The sequence below is a fragment of the Ursus maritimus genome, unplaced genomic scaffold (assembly GCF_017311325.1).
Source record: "Ursus maritimus isolate PB19 unplaced genomic scaffold, ASM1731132v1 scaffold_11, whole genome shotgun sequence".
NCBI classification, from domain to species: domain Eukaryota; kingdom Metazoa; phylum Chordata; class Mammalia; order Carnivora; family Ursidae; genus Ursus; species Ursus maritimus.
The window spans coordinates 11744529-11761423 of record NW_024423453.1 but is presented as its reverse complement, the minus strand read 5'-3'; the positions used below and the strand labels follow the sequence as shown (position 1 = coordinate 11761423).

The window sequence follows — 16895 nt, the reverse complement described above, 5'->3', positions numbered from 1 at the left end:
CACAGGGCTGTGCATAAAGGACGAATACCCACTCCCCAAATACATGAAATTCTATAACCAATAGACTGATACCAAAATTTTTGAAACTATTGTTATATACACTTCGTTCTTTGTCAAATAAAAGTGCCAATAAAACTACCAGAAACAAACATCATGTTATATATTACTACAATACCCTTAAAGATCCCAATAATTTCAGAAGTCTGACATTTTTATATTTTTATAAAGACATTATGTGAAATCTAAAACTTAAGCCCTGCCCTTGGACTATATTTAATGTAAAGCTTAAATTGAAAATTTACACTACAGAATACCATTTGGTGTTACAAACTCAAAGAAAGGAAAGATACATGGCTAAAGAAGTTTCTCTACTTAAAAACCAAGGAAAGAGCAGGAGGGGGAAAAGATATTTTAAAGTTAAGAGACAATTTTAGACTAACTCATAACGGTATTTCTCCCTCTTAGTAATAAAATAACATTTCACATCTCTGCATAAGCCTTTGTGCTCTTTACTTTGATACAGGCCTTTTTTGAGGGTGACATCTATCACATTTGCATAGGTAGAGTTGGAAAGCCTGTCCAAAAATAAGGCCAGGGGCGCCTGGCTGGCGCAGTCGTTAAGCGTCTGCCTTCCGATCAGGGCGTGATCCCGGCATTCCGGAATCGAGTCCCACATCTGGCTCCTCTGCTGGGAGCCTGCTTCTTCCTCTCCCACTCCCCCTGCTTGTGTTCCCTCTCTCGCTGGCTGTCTCTGTCACATAAATAAAATAAAATCTTTAAAAATAAAATAAGGCCAAACAGAAATATAAACAGACTTTCAGCTCAGAAATTGCAAAGTGCGTTTTATATTTAGTTAGTATGCCACAAAATGATCACAGCCCTTGTGTATTCCTATAGAAAGACTGATAAATTCTCCACTTAAAATGATGTTTCAAAAAGGTAGCTATGTATTTTCCTGAATAAACTCTTGATAATTCCCACAAGGCACTGCTCTCTTCTCTTTGACTGTTTCCACCCTGACTACTTTTAACAAGTTTGATTTTTTTTTCACTTCTTCATGCCCTAATTTTTGCACCTCTATTTGTAATTCTTCACTGATTTAGTTAACCCCAAATAGCACTCCTAATTGAGCTGTCAGCGCCAACAGCTGAGTAACAGGAAAACCAGAGAGAAGTCTTACTATGGTAAAATATGTAATACTTTCCCTAACTCAGGAACACTGTCCCCAGCAAATTCCATATGCAATTGTTTGGCTGTCCTAGGAAATGCAGGCACACATTGATCAGAGTATTTTGTTCAATATCTTAAAAGTAATTACACCAGGGGCACCTGGGTGGCACAGCGGTTAAGCGTCTGCCTTCGGCTCAGGGCGTGATCCCGGCGTTATGGGGTCGAGCCCCACATCAGGCTCTTCAGCTATGAGCCTGCTTCTTCCTCTCCCACTCCCCCTGCTTGTGTTCCCTCTCTCGCTGGCTCTATCTCTGTCGAATAAATAAATAAAATCTTTAAAAAAAAAAAAGTAATTACACCAGTTGGACTGCATCTTTTGTTAGCACACAGCATGCGGAGAAACAGTAATAAAAAGCAATTGGCCATTCTAAATTTAATCTGCACTTTATTCTTTAAATCATGTGGCACTTTTCTTTTGAAATGTGTATTCCAAACTTCAAACTTTAACTATCAGTAATGATTATGAGCTCATGGGACCCAGAAGAAACAAGAAAATTGCTCTGAATCCAAAGAGAAATTTGAAGACTGACATGAAATTCAAATAGAGCATGGCATTAGCATTTACAAAAGAAGTTGTTTTTCAATATGTGTATTTTAGCAAATTTATATGCTTAACAATCATAAAAATGAAACATGAGGTTCTTATCTGCTAGAGTAAGGAAAATCAGTTTTGGGCTTTAAAGCCAAAATACTTTCCAATGAATGGACAAATAGTTCTCCCCGTCTAACCACCACTCAACCTTTAAAAATATAATAAATACAATTAATGGTACAATTATTGTTATTGCTAACATGGGAACTATTTTTTTTTAGAATGCTTTGTTGTTGCTGTAGTGAAATATTTCCACGTGTGAATGATTTACAATAAGAGGCAATACAGTACCACAGTGAAGAGCACAGGCTCTGGACCCAGACTGGATGAAAATCGTGTTTCCGACATTCACCAGCTGTGTGATCTTGGGCATTTTATGTAACCCCTCTGTACCTCAGTTTCTCACCTGTAAAAAAAATTAAAATTAAAAAAAATAATAAATGATTATCACCCCATATGTACCTCATTGGGTTTTCCAGAAAGGATGCATTTATAAATATAAGCAGAGTGCTCCTAACAACACCTGGTGAATGCTAAGCCCTATGAGAGTTTTCTTCTATCATCATCATTATTATTATGCTGTTTTAATGATCATTCTGATGAAGAATAAGCAGAGTTCCATCCTGCTTTGTCATGATTACTGACGAAGATGCCCCTGAAAAATAATTCCGGAGCATCTTGACGGTGCCAGGGGATTTCAAGAGGCGGCGATCAACGTGTAAGATCAACGCTCGCAACCCCGGGCCTGGCGCCGGGCAGGGGCGCGGCACTCGATTTCCTTCCCTGCCTCCTCTGTCCCCCTGGTGCGCATGCTCAGTCCTGCTCGGCCCTTGCCTTTGATTTATTTTTTTCTGGGCGGCCGCCGCGACCCGGGACTGGCTCGGGGATGGGAAGCGAAGCCCCCGGAGCTGCGGCAGCGGCGGCGCTGTGAGGAGCAGCCAGGGGGAGGCAGCTGCGGCTCGTCGGTGAGTATCTGGGAAGCGCTACCATGGCGTTCCGTAAGAAGAGCACCAAGAACCCCCCAGTCCTGAGCCACGAATTCATCCTGCAGAATCATGCGGACCTCGTCGCCTGTGTGGGGATGTTCTTCGTGCTGGGGCTTATGTTCGAAGGAACAGCAGAAGCATCTATCGTTTTTATTACTCTTCAGCACAGTGTTACCTTTCCTGCAGCAGAAGAACGAGCCACAGAATCAAAGTTCCTTTACTATTATGGCATCAAAGATTTGGCCACGGTTTTCTTCTACATGCTAGTGGCAATCATCATTCACGCCACGATTCAGGAGTATGTGTTGGATAAAATTAACAGGCGAATGCAGTTCCCCAAAGCGAAACAAAGCAAATTTAATGAATCTGGCCAGTTTAGTGTATTCTACCTTGTTTCTTGTATTTGGGGCACATTCATTTTAATTTCTGAAAACTGTTTGTCAGACCCAACTCTCCTATGGAGGGCTCATCCCCATAATATGATGACATTTCAAATGAAGTTTTTCTACATATCACAGTTGGCTTACTGGTTTCATGCCTTTCCTGAACTCTATTTCCAGAGAACCAAAAAGCAAGATATCCCCCGTCAACTTGTCTACATTGGTCTCCACCTCTTTCACATTACTGGAGCTTACCTCTTGTACTTGAATCATCTGGGACTTGTTCTTTTGATGATGCACTACTTTGTTGAATTACTTTCCCACATTTGTGACCTGTTTTATTTTAGTGATGAAAAGTATCAGAAAGAGTTTTCTCTGTGGGCAATCGTGTTTATTTTGGGTCGACTTGTGACTTTAATTGTTTCTGTAGTGACTGTTGGCTTTCACCTGGCCGGGGGGCAGAATCGGAATTCGGATGCCGTTACTGGAAATGTAAACGTGTTGGCCGCTAAAATTGCTGTTCTGTCATCCAGTTGCACCATCCAAGCATACATAACATGGAATTTATTTAATGTCCAGCTTCAGAGGTGGATGGAAGAAGACACTACTCTTCAGGCCCCAAGTGTGAAGAAGAAACGGACTAAAGGGAGGTCTTCTAAAAAAGGAACAGAAAATGGTGTGGCGACTTCGAATAGAGTAGACTCTCCCCATAAAAGGAAAGAGAAATCTTCATAATGAATTACAAGCTAATTGATTACTGTCCCCAAAGAAGTCTGCTCTTTACTATAAGATATCTTTGTGTGCTACAGATTTTTCTGTTCTTGAAAATAGTTTGTGCTGTCTTTGATTTCTGTTATTGTACTGTGTAATATATTTTTTAAAGGCATTTGAGGGGAGGAGGATTATTATGAATGGAAAAAATTGATATAGACTAAGCATCATCAAATGGTTCAGGGAACACCACCATATTTTGTTTTGTTACTTTTGAACGTTTTCCTAATTATTTGTAGATATAACTAAAAAATTCCGCAGATCAGTGACAGTTTCTTGCTCCTGCCAATCTTTTATAACATTAGCAAGGTGGTCTGATATAGCACTGTCACATTTTTTAATGTTCTCTTTTAGGATAAAATGGAAATATTATAAAGGTGGGATTCAACTTCATTATGTTTTCAGTATTCTCTAATTCTTAGAATTTTTAAATTTTTGTTTATTTTTTTTAGAACTTACAACTGGAGAAAAGATTTGTAAAAGCACCAAAATAATGATGTGTTTTATAGGTAGTGGTTGTTAATATTACATCCCCATTTAAAAAAAAATACTAATGGGTAATGTGTGGAGATTTATTACCATATATTGAATCAAAATATCATGAATTAATATAAAAGTGTTACTGAAGAGGTAAAATCATTCTTGTCCATTTTAAACACTTGTAAACTAGAAATCAAAAAAAAAATTAAATACTTACCGTAAAAGGAAATCAGACTTAGTCTTTTTTGCTATGTTTATTAAAAATTATTCTTAATGAGGCTTGTTATAAGTTTGGTATCCACAGCATCTTGGAAAAATATTGTTTAACCTGAAAATCATTTTGAAAAACAATGCTTACTTGATTTATATCTATAAAAAGAATGTCAGCTATTTACACACGAAAAACACTTTAAGACGCTAACCTTAAGTAATTTGAAAATCGGTTGGATAATTTTATGAAAGGCCTGTCAAAAATACTGTTATAATTATAGTTCTTCTTCCATCTTTAATTGGGAAACTTTCATCTGTATGAGCCCTGTTTTGAATATGTGTGTATACTAAAGTGTATGTGGATATATAGGTATATAGATAGTATCTTTATTGAAGCAAATAGAAAGAATGGGCTGTAGTGGGTGAGTATGTTTTATCTCCTTTTCTCAACCTTCATTTTGATTCCATTTCCATAATGTGAATGTTTATACTTTTTTCAGGAGACAGTGGTTGAAAAGTATGCTAGAATAAGGCCATATATTTGCCATTCCTCTGTTTTCTCCTACTGTGTCTCTTGTCTCTGCTTTTGATAGCCTTCTCTTTGGTTTGTTGTGGGTAGTTCCGCGTTTCCAGTCATGGGGGTCCTTGAAAATTAAATTTAGTGTACTTGTATTGCAGACTAAAGACAGAAGAGCCACTCTTGGCGGAGCTTTCTTTTCTGTTTGGTTTGAGAAGTGCACAACAAAGCAAGATTGTTTCTTTTTAAACTATAGAATCCATTATCCTAGTTTTCCCCCTTCAGTTGCCTAAGCCTGTCTTGTTGGTAGCACATGCCCTGAGGCCCCAGTTACAATAACTCCACTTTAACCAACCATTGTGCAATTGTAAAAGATTTTCAATTTCTCCTGTACGAGAATGGTCTTTCTCACTTCCCTCATTTTAAAGAATTCTAGCCTGTTAATTTGTAATCCCACTCCTGGTAACAAGTTTCTTACCCATGTGAAAGTAAAGGCAGGCCCCACACAAACTGGTAAGTCATTACAAGAAAATCACTATCTCATGTGACAATGCCAAGAGTTAAACTGAGTTTAACATTAAATAGGATTAGGGCCTAGGTGGATTTCCCTGGGATTTTCTCTGCTTTGTCCCTCTCAGATTAACTTTCTGCTTGGTAGCAAATCATTATAGCTGTTCTAGACTTTATACCTACACACTACATGGTAGAGAAGAAGAGTGAAAACAAGATTTCTAGAATTCAGAATACTGAGAGTTACCTTTAGTGAACTCATTTGATAGAGGGGTATACTGGATCGATTGGTTAAGTTAGATTGTATGTTTCACCTGTGGAAAAAGGCAAAGTATATTTCTTGTAAAATACGGGTTCATGAAAGGTAGCAAGGTTATTGAAAGGGAAAGGGGGAAGGATGCTGTATACGTTTCAATTATTCATAAAAATTCAGTAAGAGTTGCCAGAATATAAATGTAAGCCAAATAAATTATGAAAGCAATGCTACAAATGACATTCAGCAATACAAACCAAGTCCCTCTTTAATATTACACTCAAAAAAAAAAAACATGCTATAATAGATCTTAGTACAATAATTTGGTTTCTGTTAAAAACGGACCACATGGAAACAAAATTCCCATTATGATTACTCAAAGTGTTATTAAAGTAGGCATTCGTTAGCCCTATGAAAACTCAAATAATGTTAATCACCAAAGTTGCAAAAGTCATAGAGGTATGTCTAATATTTGAATTTAAAGATTCTGCTCTGATTTATTGGCTGCAATGATTGCCAAACTTTATTCCTTAAATAAGTCTATAGGAATAGATTTCCTAGGATGGGTTCAAAGTAAATTTTCTTTAAAAAAAAAAATTACTCTAGCACTTAAAGTGTATCACATTTTTCTTAAATAGTGTAAATGTGTTTTTCAACCTACATATCTCATAAAAGACAAGCAAGTTTTAGGCCTTATTATTTTCTGGTAATCAGTATAATTCTCCCTTTCATTTCAATAAAAAAATAAACTTGCAAATATTTTCTCATTTATCTCTCATCATTATTTGTTTATCTGTAGAGTAAATACATATAGCCAATAATGTATTAAGCTGGAATAGATTCAAGAAGATTACTTGCAACATTAATAATTTAAAGATTTCTTGAAGACAGGATGTATTCTGGTGTTATTTTAATTTGGAAAAACAAAGGTAAAATTTTAAGTTCTCACTTAATCAGACTAAATGAGAATAGTTTAGTAAAGTAATAAAAGACTTACCACTGATGCTTTATACTGGAAATGACATATGGGAGTAGTTCCTGAGAAGAAGTTCTCACAGGGGAAAGCATGCTTGAGAATATGGCCTGCAGAGTAGGCTGGGACTCGGGTACTTTTATTATGGCAGAGAATGCCTCCCTGGAGCCCAGACTCTTGTAATCTGCAGACAGAAGGGTGCCTGGCATGGCAGAAGAGGATAGACAGTATGAGTGAGTATATGGAGGTAATTGAGGTTTAATGACGGATCAGATTACCAGTGAATTCACACACTTCCATCTGGATTTCTTTGGAAATAGAGGAATTTTGGTTTTTTTTTTCCACTGTCACCTTTCAATCAAACCTATATCCTGGGAGGAACTATCCACAATGAATAAAACACAGTAGTACCTGCAAATTCCCATCAATTATGTAGAAAATTATAAATCCATCATACAAAAAAAAATCACACACTTCTAAATATTAAATTGGAATTTTCCTCCTGATTATACAATCATATGACTTTCTAAATTTTACCTTCTAAATCCCTATAAACACATCCTTTTAGGGCCCTGCACTATATGGAAGTTTTAAGTATTCAATAACTATGAAAGAAGACAAACGTTAGGCTATCTCCCAAGGTGATTCACCTGTTTCTTCCTCAGTCCTGGCAGGTGCCATCATGTGTTTTGGGCTACAAAATCAGGTCAGCTAATTTTTTTTTTTTTAATTTGAAAAATACATTGATGTGCAAACTGACCACTTTGGGGGATATTTGCATAATTTAAGAAATGAAAAACATCAATGTATTTAAAAACCAATGTATTCAAATTTACAAATTATATTTTAATATTTATGTTGGAAACTTTGTATTTATTGGTTTGAGGGAGAGCTTTCCTAATTAATTAATCAATAAGACCAACAAGTTGTGGAAATATGAACTCTGTCTTTGGATGTAAATACTTTCAGTGTGTGATGGTTTATGCGAAATCTCAATTGAGCACTAGGAAATGTTGTTTTCTATATTTTCTCAAGTCATGAGATTCTGGGCACTGACATGATTTGGTAAACGGTGTTGGTGGTGTTGAAACTAAGTGTGTTTTATTTTTAATTTGAGAATTCACTTCCCCTTTATTTAAAATAGATATTTTGCCTAAATTATTGGGTAGCCACATCTCTTATCAGCAACGCTAGTACATCATTACTATGACATTAATTTAACTCTGTTCATTTTTAAATTCAAGCAAAACTTTAACACACATCACATTACACTTTCATGTCCTAAATTTCAGTTGTATTGCTATAAATTCTGCAAAGAAAGGTAATAATATGATTATAAATAATGGTCAACAAAAGAAATCGTGGCTGTCCTTGCTGTGGTCCTTAGAGCTGTGTGAAGTTTGGAAAACACTTAAATATTCTAAGTATTGGATTGCATGTCTCTAAAATGACAGATATTTACCTCAAAAGCTGCTTTGAAAATTCAAAATATATGTATATAGGGGCACCTGGGTAGCGCAGTCCTTAAGCGTCTGCCTTCGGCTCAGGGCGTGATCCTGGCGTTGCGGGATCGAGTCCCACATCGGGCTCCTCGGCTGGGAGCCTGCTTCTTCCTCTCCCACTCCCCCTGCTTGTGTTCCCTCTCTCGCTGGCTGTCTCTATCTCTGTCACATAAATAAATAAAATCTTTAAAAAAATATATATGTATATAAAATCTTTAAAAAAATATGTATGTATATACAGTGTCATAAATTGCAGGTGCATAGGCTGATTCATATGTTGTGTATAGACATAAATATGCGTGTGTACATAAATACACATATATATTTATGTACATAGTCTCATATACATTTACTTGTTTATTTGTTATTTATTTGATTTTTAAGAATATTTTATTTATTTGACAGAGAGAGCAAGCATGGGGAGCAGCAGGCAGAGGAAGAGTGAAAAGCAGGCTCCTTGCTGAACAGAGAGCTGGACATGGGGCTCGATCCCAGTCCCTGGATTGGGACCTGAGCTGAACACAGACACTTAACTGTCTGAGCCACCCAGGTGCCTCACTTGTTTATTTTTTAATAGACTATTTTTTAGAGAAGTCTGAAGTTCATAGCAAAAGTGAGCAGAAAATAGAGTCCCCATATTACTAACTCGCTCCTCCACCCAGCCTTCCCTATTATTAATATAGCCACTAATTTAGTATCGTAAATAATAGTTTCATTGCCTAAAAGTCCTCCGTGTGCCACCTATTCATCCTTCTCTCCCCAGTTCATTTTTAAACACTATGCAGGTGTACGGTGCGGAGTTATCCCTTATGTCTTAGCAGCAGGCAATGGAAAAGTGGTGATAGTGCGAGTATAGTAGTAGCTCCATCTCTGTATTTAGCTGATATTTTGTAAGGAATCCTTTTCCAAATGTATGAATTATTTTGACTAAATGATGTACATCATAAATACACATATGACTATATTTAAAATGCATAGAAATTCTCGGAGTAAATGCACACTTATTTTAAAGAGTTACTAAATTCATAGTAACTATGAACTATTTTTCTGACATAAATGACAGAAAATATGAATGATTTCATGTGAAAACTTTTGATATATATTAATTCTGAATATAAGTATTTATACTGAAAGCATTTGAAAACATTGGTCTAGGTAAATTACATTACCAATAAAAAATCAGTGCATACCATAGGCAAAATTACACTTCAGACTAAGTAAATGAGCAAAGCATTTATATAGGAAAATCCAAGAGCATTAACAACCATTTTAGTAGTACTAGACAACAAGCTCCTTCGGTATCAAGTAATATATATTCTTCATCATTCCATTCTCATTAACTAATATAGTTAGTTAACTAACATTAACTACTATAGTGTCTCATAGCAGTATCTCAGAATTTGTTGAACTCAGTTGAAGTAACTTTTTATTTCATAATTAAAACAAATAAGCATGGGGCGCCTGGGTGGCACAGCGGTTAAGCGTCTGCCTTCGGCTCAGGGCATGATCCCGGCGTTATGGGATCAAGCCCCACATCAGGCTCTTCTGCTGTGAGCCTGCTTCTTCCTCTCCCACTCCCCCTGCTTGTGTTCCCTCTCTCGCTGGCTGTCTCTATCTCTGTCGAATAAATAAATAAAATCTTTTAAAAAAAAAAAAAAAAAAAAAAAAAAAAAAAACAAATAAGCAAACAAAATTTAGTACAACATTCCTTTGTTATCTTTTCTAATATTGGCTTCCTTTTCCTTTTATATCCTTTTCCAGTTTGAAGTATTAATTATTAATTTATTGCCAGTCTCCCATACAAGTTTGAGGTCTGGGATCATGAGTCTTTTTTTTTTTTATTAAGATTTTATTTATTTATTTATTTTAAGTAGGCTCCACCCCCAACGTGGGGCTTGACCTCACGGCCCTGAGATTAAGAGTCACATGCTCTACCCACTGAGCCAGCCGCATGTCCCCAAGTCTTTCAATCACTAGGGTAAACTTAGCAGGTAGCACAATGCCTAGTACAGTGGATGCACACAGTGAAAACGTGTTGACTTCTGTTGATTTGTGGTGGAGTGTACATTATTTATTGGCCTACACATATCTTACAAAAACTAACATACGTAAACTTGGATATTTTGTTCTTAAGCTACTTAAATGAAAAGTGGTTCCAAACACTGGACTTTTCTTTAGAAATACTGAGTCATGTATCATCATCCTAATGGTGTTTGTGATTTGCCAAACTCTGAAACTTGAGAGCTGTTTCTAAGAATTGAGCTAGTATGGCTTCCAAATGTGAAGCTACTATTAAAATCTTCAATATATGAATCAGAATCCCATTTTTAATGTGCACATGAATAAAAGCTATGATAGTTGATCCACATCCTGAAAAGCAGTTTTGTAACGCTAAAGAACAAGGAGAACAGTGCTACTTGAGGAGATGAAAAAGACTGAGGCAGAGAACCATCACAGAAGCCAAATCTGAGTAATAGCTGGTGCTATAGGCAAAAAACAAGGGCAAACAGTATCATGGAACCCAAAATAAAAGTGTAATAAGAGAATAAAGATATAAGTTTTAGCCAATGCTATTGAGAGTTCAAGTTCCTTAAGATTAGAAATAAAAAAGCGTGCACTTGGCAACATTTCGGTCACTGGAGACCTTGGCAAGATCAGTTTCTGTGGAATTATGGGATGAGAGCCCTACTGGGATGGGTGAAAGACAGAATGGGAGGTAAGGATGGGTGATATGATATTACAAAAACTTTTGTAACAAATGTCTCTGTGAAGAACAGAGAAATAGAAAAGAGTAATGCATCCTCTTATGCAATAAACAAAGGGGGACATGGAGTCAAGAGAGTTGGTTGTATTGTTATTGTCAATTTTAGGATGGAAGATATTAGGGATATCAGTATATTTGTATGCTGAAAAAGACATGACAGAATGGAGGATGACAGCAGCAAGAGCAAAGCCCAGTTACATGAGTCCACCAAAGAAATGCATATACAACATGGATTCCTGATTTGAAAAGAATGTTTTGAAATCTCCTGTTTGTGTATTTTCAGGCAACCTCTGAAACATCTGCATACAACAGACACACACACACACACACACACACACACATATATATATCCTTGCCTTTTTCTATATTATTTATTATAGTAGATATTAGATTTACCATTATGACCATTAAAATCTGAGCACAGGTAGTAGTATAGAATATTTTAAGGGACTGTGTTAGTTGATCCTTGTCCTTTTATTTTTTCTATATGTGTTGTTCTAAGTTAAGCAATTTTTTTCTCACAGAAATGAAAATTAAAATCTATTCAAATGGAGAAGACATTAAATTAAGCATTTGCAGTTGACCTCTCTCTTTGGCTGCCATATTGACAAACAACTCATATCATTTTGAAGGGTTGGGTGGGTGTCTATTTCTGACAATTACAGAATTTGTCAACCTTAACAGAGGGTGATTATCCCAAAAGAACAATAAGTTGCCATCAAAAAGGGTATGAAATGTGTGTGTAAATATAATTTATTCAATTAAGTAAAACTGATTACTTCTATTAGCATGTATTTCACACTTCTCAAATCCTAGGAGTACTTTAGATGCATAAGAGTCCTCTTAAATTCTTTCTAATGATGCAACACATAACCGTTACTCATATGAGTAAATATATGTCATATTATAAGATTTTAAAGTTTTATTTTTTTTAAACACAATTCTAGGGAAGCCTGGGTGGCTCAGGTGGTTAAGCATCTGATCATGATCATGATTAGGTCAAGATCTCGGGGTCCTGGGACTGACCCCTCGCATTGGGCTTCCTGCTCAGCAGGGAGCCTGCTTTTCCCTCTCCTGTTCCCCCTGCTTGTACTCTCTCTGTCTCTCTGTCAAATAAATGAATAAAATCTTTAATAAATAAGTAAATAAGTAAATAAATAAATTTAAAAAAATGAAACACAATTCTAGATTTCCATGGGTTCAACCATCTTACCTTGCTAGGCCATATATGCAGAGAAATTCAAGCAACCAACCACCAGATACCTTTAAACTCTTATCAGAAAATTGCTTAACCCAAGCAACTACTAACTGAGAACCTATTCAATATTTTTAACCACAGAATTATTGGTGGAATTTTTAAATATGTCACCACATTCCAATCTAAGTTAGAATTGAAATTAATATAGACCTGCTGAAACTGGGTGAAATCTAATATCTACAAATTTCATGTTCATCACACTAGTGATTAAAACCTATATTAAAGAGCAAAATGTACATTACAAGATCCTTCTTTTCTGTTTAGCTCTTCATATCTTTAAAATACTTACAGCAAATTTCAAAAGGCTATATCCAACCTATACATAGCAGAATCAAAGCTGTAAACAAATCTATAACTTTCAGGAGGAAAAAAAAAAGTCAAATAGTTAAAAAAAAAAAAAAAGGTCAGCAAGCTGAATTTCAGCAAGTACTGTGTACATTTATGTATGTCATCAGCTGATAATGAAAAGATATTTGAAAGTAATATATCTCTAGCTGTAATGTACAGATACCATTTTTTGCCTTATTTTTGCCTCTTGGTCCTAATTTTTTTTCTCTCCATCCTTATTTTCCAACAAATTCAAGTAATATAATGGATTTCAAAGGCACCAGGTGTTCATTTGATTCTGAGAAAACAGGAAATCTTTTTCTTTTTAATTGAAGTTTCTAACTTTCCGTTCAATTATCATGACTAGGACTAAACAGAGCTAATGACAAGTTAAAAAATAAAAGGAAAGAAAAGAAAGTATGCTTTTTTGAAAATCCACACCAAGAAGAGAAAGGCCTGCTGATGTTTTTAATCAACTTCATTATTCCTGTCAATAATGCTAGCTCATATTAAAACATCCAAAGCCTCTGAAATTCATTAACACTGCTTAAATATCTGATTTTACTATAATTTGGAGGCTGACTTTTAATAGTATTATGTGTTAACAAAAAGGACACATTTTGAATGCAATTTCTTCCATTTGAAAATAGCTTATTAGTCACACTATCACATACGTACATATTAGTATAAAATAAAGCAGTATGCATAGCTTTACATAACACACTTACATAACATGTCTGATAAAATCATGTGATTGGGTAGCCAGAGAAAGATGTCCAAAAGATTACAAGAAAAAAATCCATTAAGGGAAGGTTTCAGTGAACCTCTGGGGAGTTTCCTTAGGTAATCAGAGTGCCTAAGCGTCACGTGAAACAGTCATTCCAGGTAAAACGGCATGACTGTTACTTGAACTTCCTCCCACTTTGGTGGTCACAAAGTTCTGTAAAACGAAAGAACTGTTCTCACTAACCTAAACTTCTTAGGCCAAAACTTCTACTCTGTTTTCTTTAGAAGAAAAGCGAGTCTCAGTAACCGTTCCTTAAATATTTATTGGGCATTTTCCAGACTTGGGGGTAGGCAGTGAGGAGATAATGATAAATAACATACCCAGTGACAGGCTGTCGTTAAGCCGTATGTACAGCTTGAGAATCAGCCACAGTGCAATATTCAGCTGTCTAGACAAGCAGAATGTCAAGTTTTCTTGGAAAGACAGGCACAGTGGCGGGTGCATCGTCCCTAGAAGGGCTGCAACAGCAATGCAGAGGTAAGCGACTGGTGAAATAACATACCATGACTTCAGCACAGTCTTGACTAGTTGTTCAGAAGAATCAAGTCGGTAAGCTCGGCATTGCTACCGAATGAGTCTTTAGCTGCAGTGTGGACAGGGGGCGCAGCGCTCAGGGTGGCAGGAGGGCAGAGCGCCCCAGCCCTACCAAGAAATCAGTGCGGTGGGTGAAAGGGCAGCAGTGGAAATGGCACAAAACCTTGCGCAAGGGGAACATTATGTGCTGATCTGTGGCGAGGTGGGAATGGTAGAGGCAAGAATAGCTGGAACCAACTGAGGAGAGTGGGTGTGACTAGGTATGAGAGAGAGGAGGGCGAACTGAAAGGAGTCACACTTGTTGGATTTAAGTCACTGATGAAATACCTGTAAGAATGATCTGGTTGGCGAGGTCTGGAGAAAACTAGCCCACTAAAATATATCGTATTGGAGACAATTCGGTGTGATACATCACATGAGAACCATTTTGAAAAACTCAAAGAACATGCTTAATTTACCAAAACATTGGCACATCCAAAGTTTAATATGTGATTGTGTGAGAATAGCTGACAACATGAGAATATTTGTAAATCAGAAATGGAATCACATATATCCACTTCAAACTTCCTATGAAATTCTATGACAGCTGTTTGAATTAATCCTTGGTGCCCCGATGGCAGCATCTCTGTACTACATTATTTATTATCTCCCTGCATGATGGTCCTTATGTGAATAACTAAGCCCTTCAACAGTCCCCTCATCAGAGTCACTCTTTGGAATGTGACATTATTAAAGAGATATACTTGATCTTGGTTTTAAACCTCAGAGAGAGGAAACCATGAGTGGGTCAAATGCAAGTGTCAAACAGGAATAGGCTCTGCCAGGGAAATCTATAGTGAAGTGCCAACTCGTTCTCCGCCGGGGCGGTGTTATCAGGATGACCTCCAACTCACTGAGCAGCGTTTTAAACACGCGGCGCTGCGGGCCAGCAGCACGCATCCTGTGAAGTTCTCAGAGATTGATTTTGCTCCTGGGGAAATGCTGTTTATTCGCATCTGTTGTCAAGGTTTTTAAGAAAAAAACCACAACGCTTGCCTTCCCACTGCCTACATTAGGCAGGTTTAGAGAATGACATTACCATGCCTTTTAAAAATATTGAATTAGCTGCCTAATAATGTTTTCTTCTAAATTATTCTAAAAAGAAAAGTAGTTGGCATGTATTGGGGCATGTTTTACACAAAAAAGCAATTTCAGTATTGACTGAATTAATTTAAATCGATTGTTCTAGTTTTAAACAATAAAACATAAAAAGGGGGAAAACGAACCCTTCTCTTTTTAGTTATTCCCATGAATTTTACTTGAGAAATACTTTTACCAGTGTTAGAAAACTTAAAAGAAATGTTTCTATATATATATATATATATATATATAACAAAATGTTTCAGTTTCTGCTCTATAGAGTTAATCCTCTTGGTGATTATGACAATAGCCTTAAAATCTTGAAGTTACTAAGGCTTCATTATTTAATTTCTGTTTTTTTTTTCTCAGTACATTATTTTAAAATATTGGAAATAATAATAATAATAAAAACCTGACTGTCATGTAAGGTTCTGGTGAAGTTAATCTATATATGAAAGTTTATGAGACAAAATTATTCACAAACACTGAAGACTTAAATTCTCCATTTTTGTTATCATTCTTGAAATCTGTTTTATTAACTAAAATACATATAATAGAGAGGTGAAAAGATTTATATGATTGTTGATATCAAAAAATACCTAACAATTTTAAATGGCATTTTTAGAATAATTATATTTAGATTTGTTTTATGTTATTCAAGAGATTCCATACATTATTATTATATCAAATATGTCAAAGCTTCATAGCTATTCAGGCTAGTTCTGGCCATTATATATTATTACATTCTGATTAGGGACATCACTGCAATTACTATGCTGCTTTAAATTCTATATTTTGATCACTACCTCCCTCACTAAACTGTAAGTATGTGAAGGAAGCTGAAAATTTTTGTGGAAAGAATGTGTCTGTTTGCAAAATGCTTGTTTATTTTTCAAATTGGATAAGGTTGTTCTTATTTACCATGGAAATGGTATTATTTACAGGCAAGAAATTGGGCTTCATTAAGGTTTAGCAGAAAAGAGGTATGATAAAATTTCAAGGAACTATTAGGATAAATGCTCCAATGATCTCCTATGTGAATTGTTCCCTGTAATACATATTTGACAATAGTAAACAGCTTATTGTTCATTATCTTTATCTGCTTACAGTCATGATAGGTTCAGATAATTTATGGCCAATTAAATTATAACCACTTGAGTACAGAGATCTTATGCTTCATTATATGCCTTAAATTCCACAGTATACAGTATGATTACCTGTTAAAGATGACACTTAAATTATATATTTTATTGATTATACTTAGTATAAAGGTGTAATTCTACTCTCAACTCAGCAAACGTTAACTGAGTGACTTCTATCGCCAAAACCATACTCAGGCCTGCAGCTAACAGTGAGGAAACACAGTCCCTCACTGAAAGAGATGAGTCCTCAAGGAGGTATGATGCTCTAAGATAAGCAGTGTAATTAGGTGGGTTATTCATGCTCAAGGAAAAACTAGTTTCAATGGCTGGTTTAAGGAAGAACATCGAAGAGCTCATGACAATGATGAGAACTGTAAGAAAGCGTAGAAGTTAGACAGTTCCAACAGTGGGGTGCACATTTTCCAGATGGAAAGGAGCAAATGGAAAGGCTCAGAACTACCAGAGGACATGAAAGTCTTGAGCACGAACAATATGTTAGAATATAGAGCACAGATGATGGAGGAGAGAGAGACCTTGAATATTATACTAAGAACTTTATA

At 36.1% G+C, this 16895-nt stretch overlaps 1 protein-coding gene and 1 long non-coding RNA gene across 3 annotated transcripts; one reads left to right on the top strand and one right to left on the bottom strand.

The window, feature by feature from the left end:
* Positions 1 to 1607: 1607 nt before the first annotated feature.
* Positions 1608 to 14127, bottom strand: LOC103661770. 2 transcript variants are annotated; one of them, XR_568251.1, is made up of 5 exons: positions 14043 to 14127; positions 6927 to 7104; positions 5924 to 5990; positions 4657 to 4767; positions 1608 to 2228 (listed from the first exon to the last, which is right to left on the bottom strand). It is a non-coding gene; the product is annotated as an uncharacterized LOC103661770 (long non-coding RNA). The 2 variants fall into 2 exon arrangements; XR_568252.1 differs by lacking the exon at positions 4657 to 4767.
* On the top strand, positions 2742 to 4649 carry TRAM1L1 (translocation associated membrane protein 1 like 1). The gene has a single exon (XM_008689459.2). The coding sequence runs from the start codon at positions 2811 to 2813 to the stop codon at positions 3921 to 3923; it is 1113 nt and encodes a 370-aa protein (XP_008687681.1). The 5' UTR covers positions 2742 to 2810; the 3' UTR covers positions 3924 to 4649.
* Positions 14128 to 16895: the final 2768 nt, after the last annotated feature.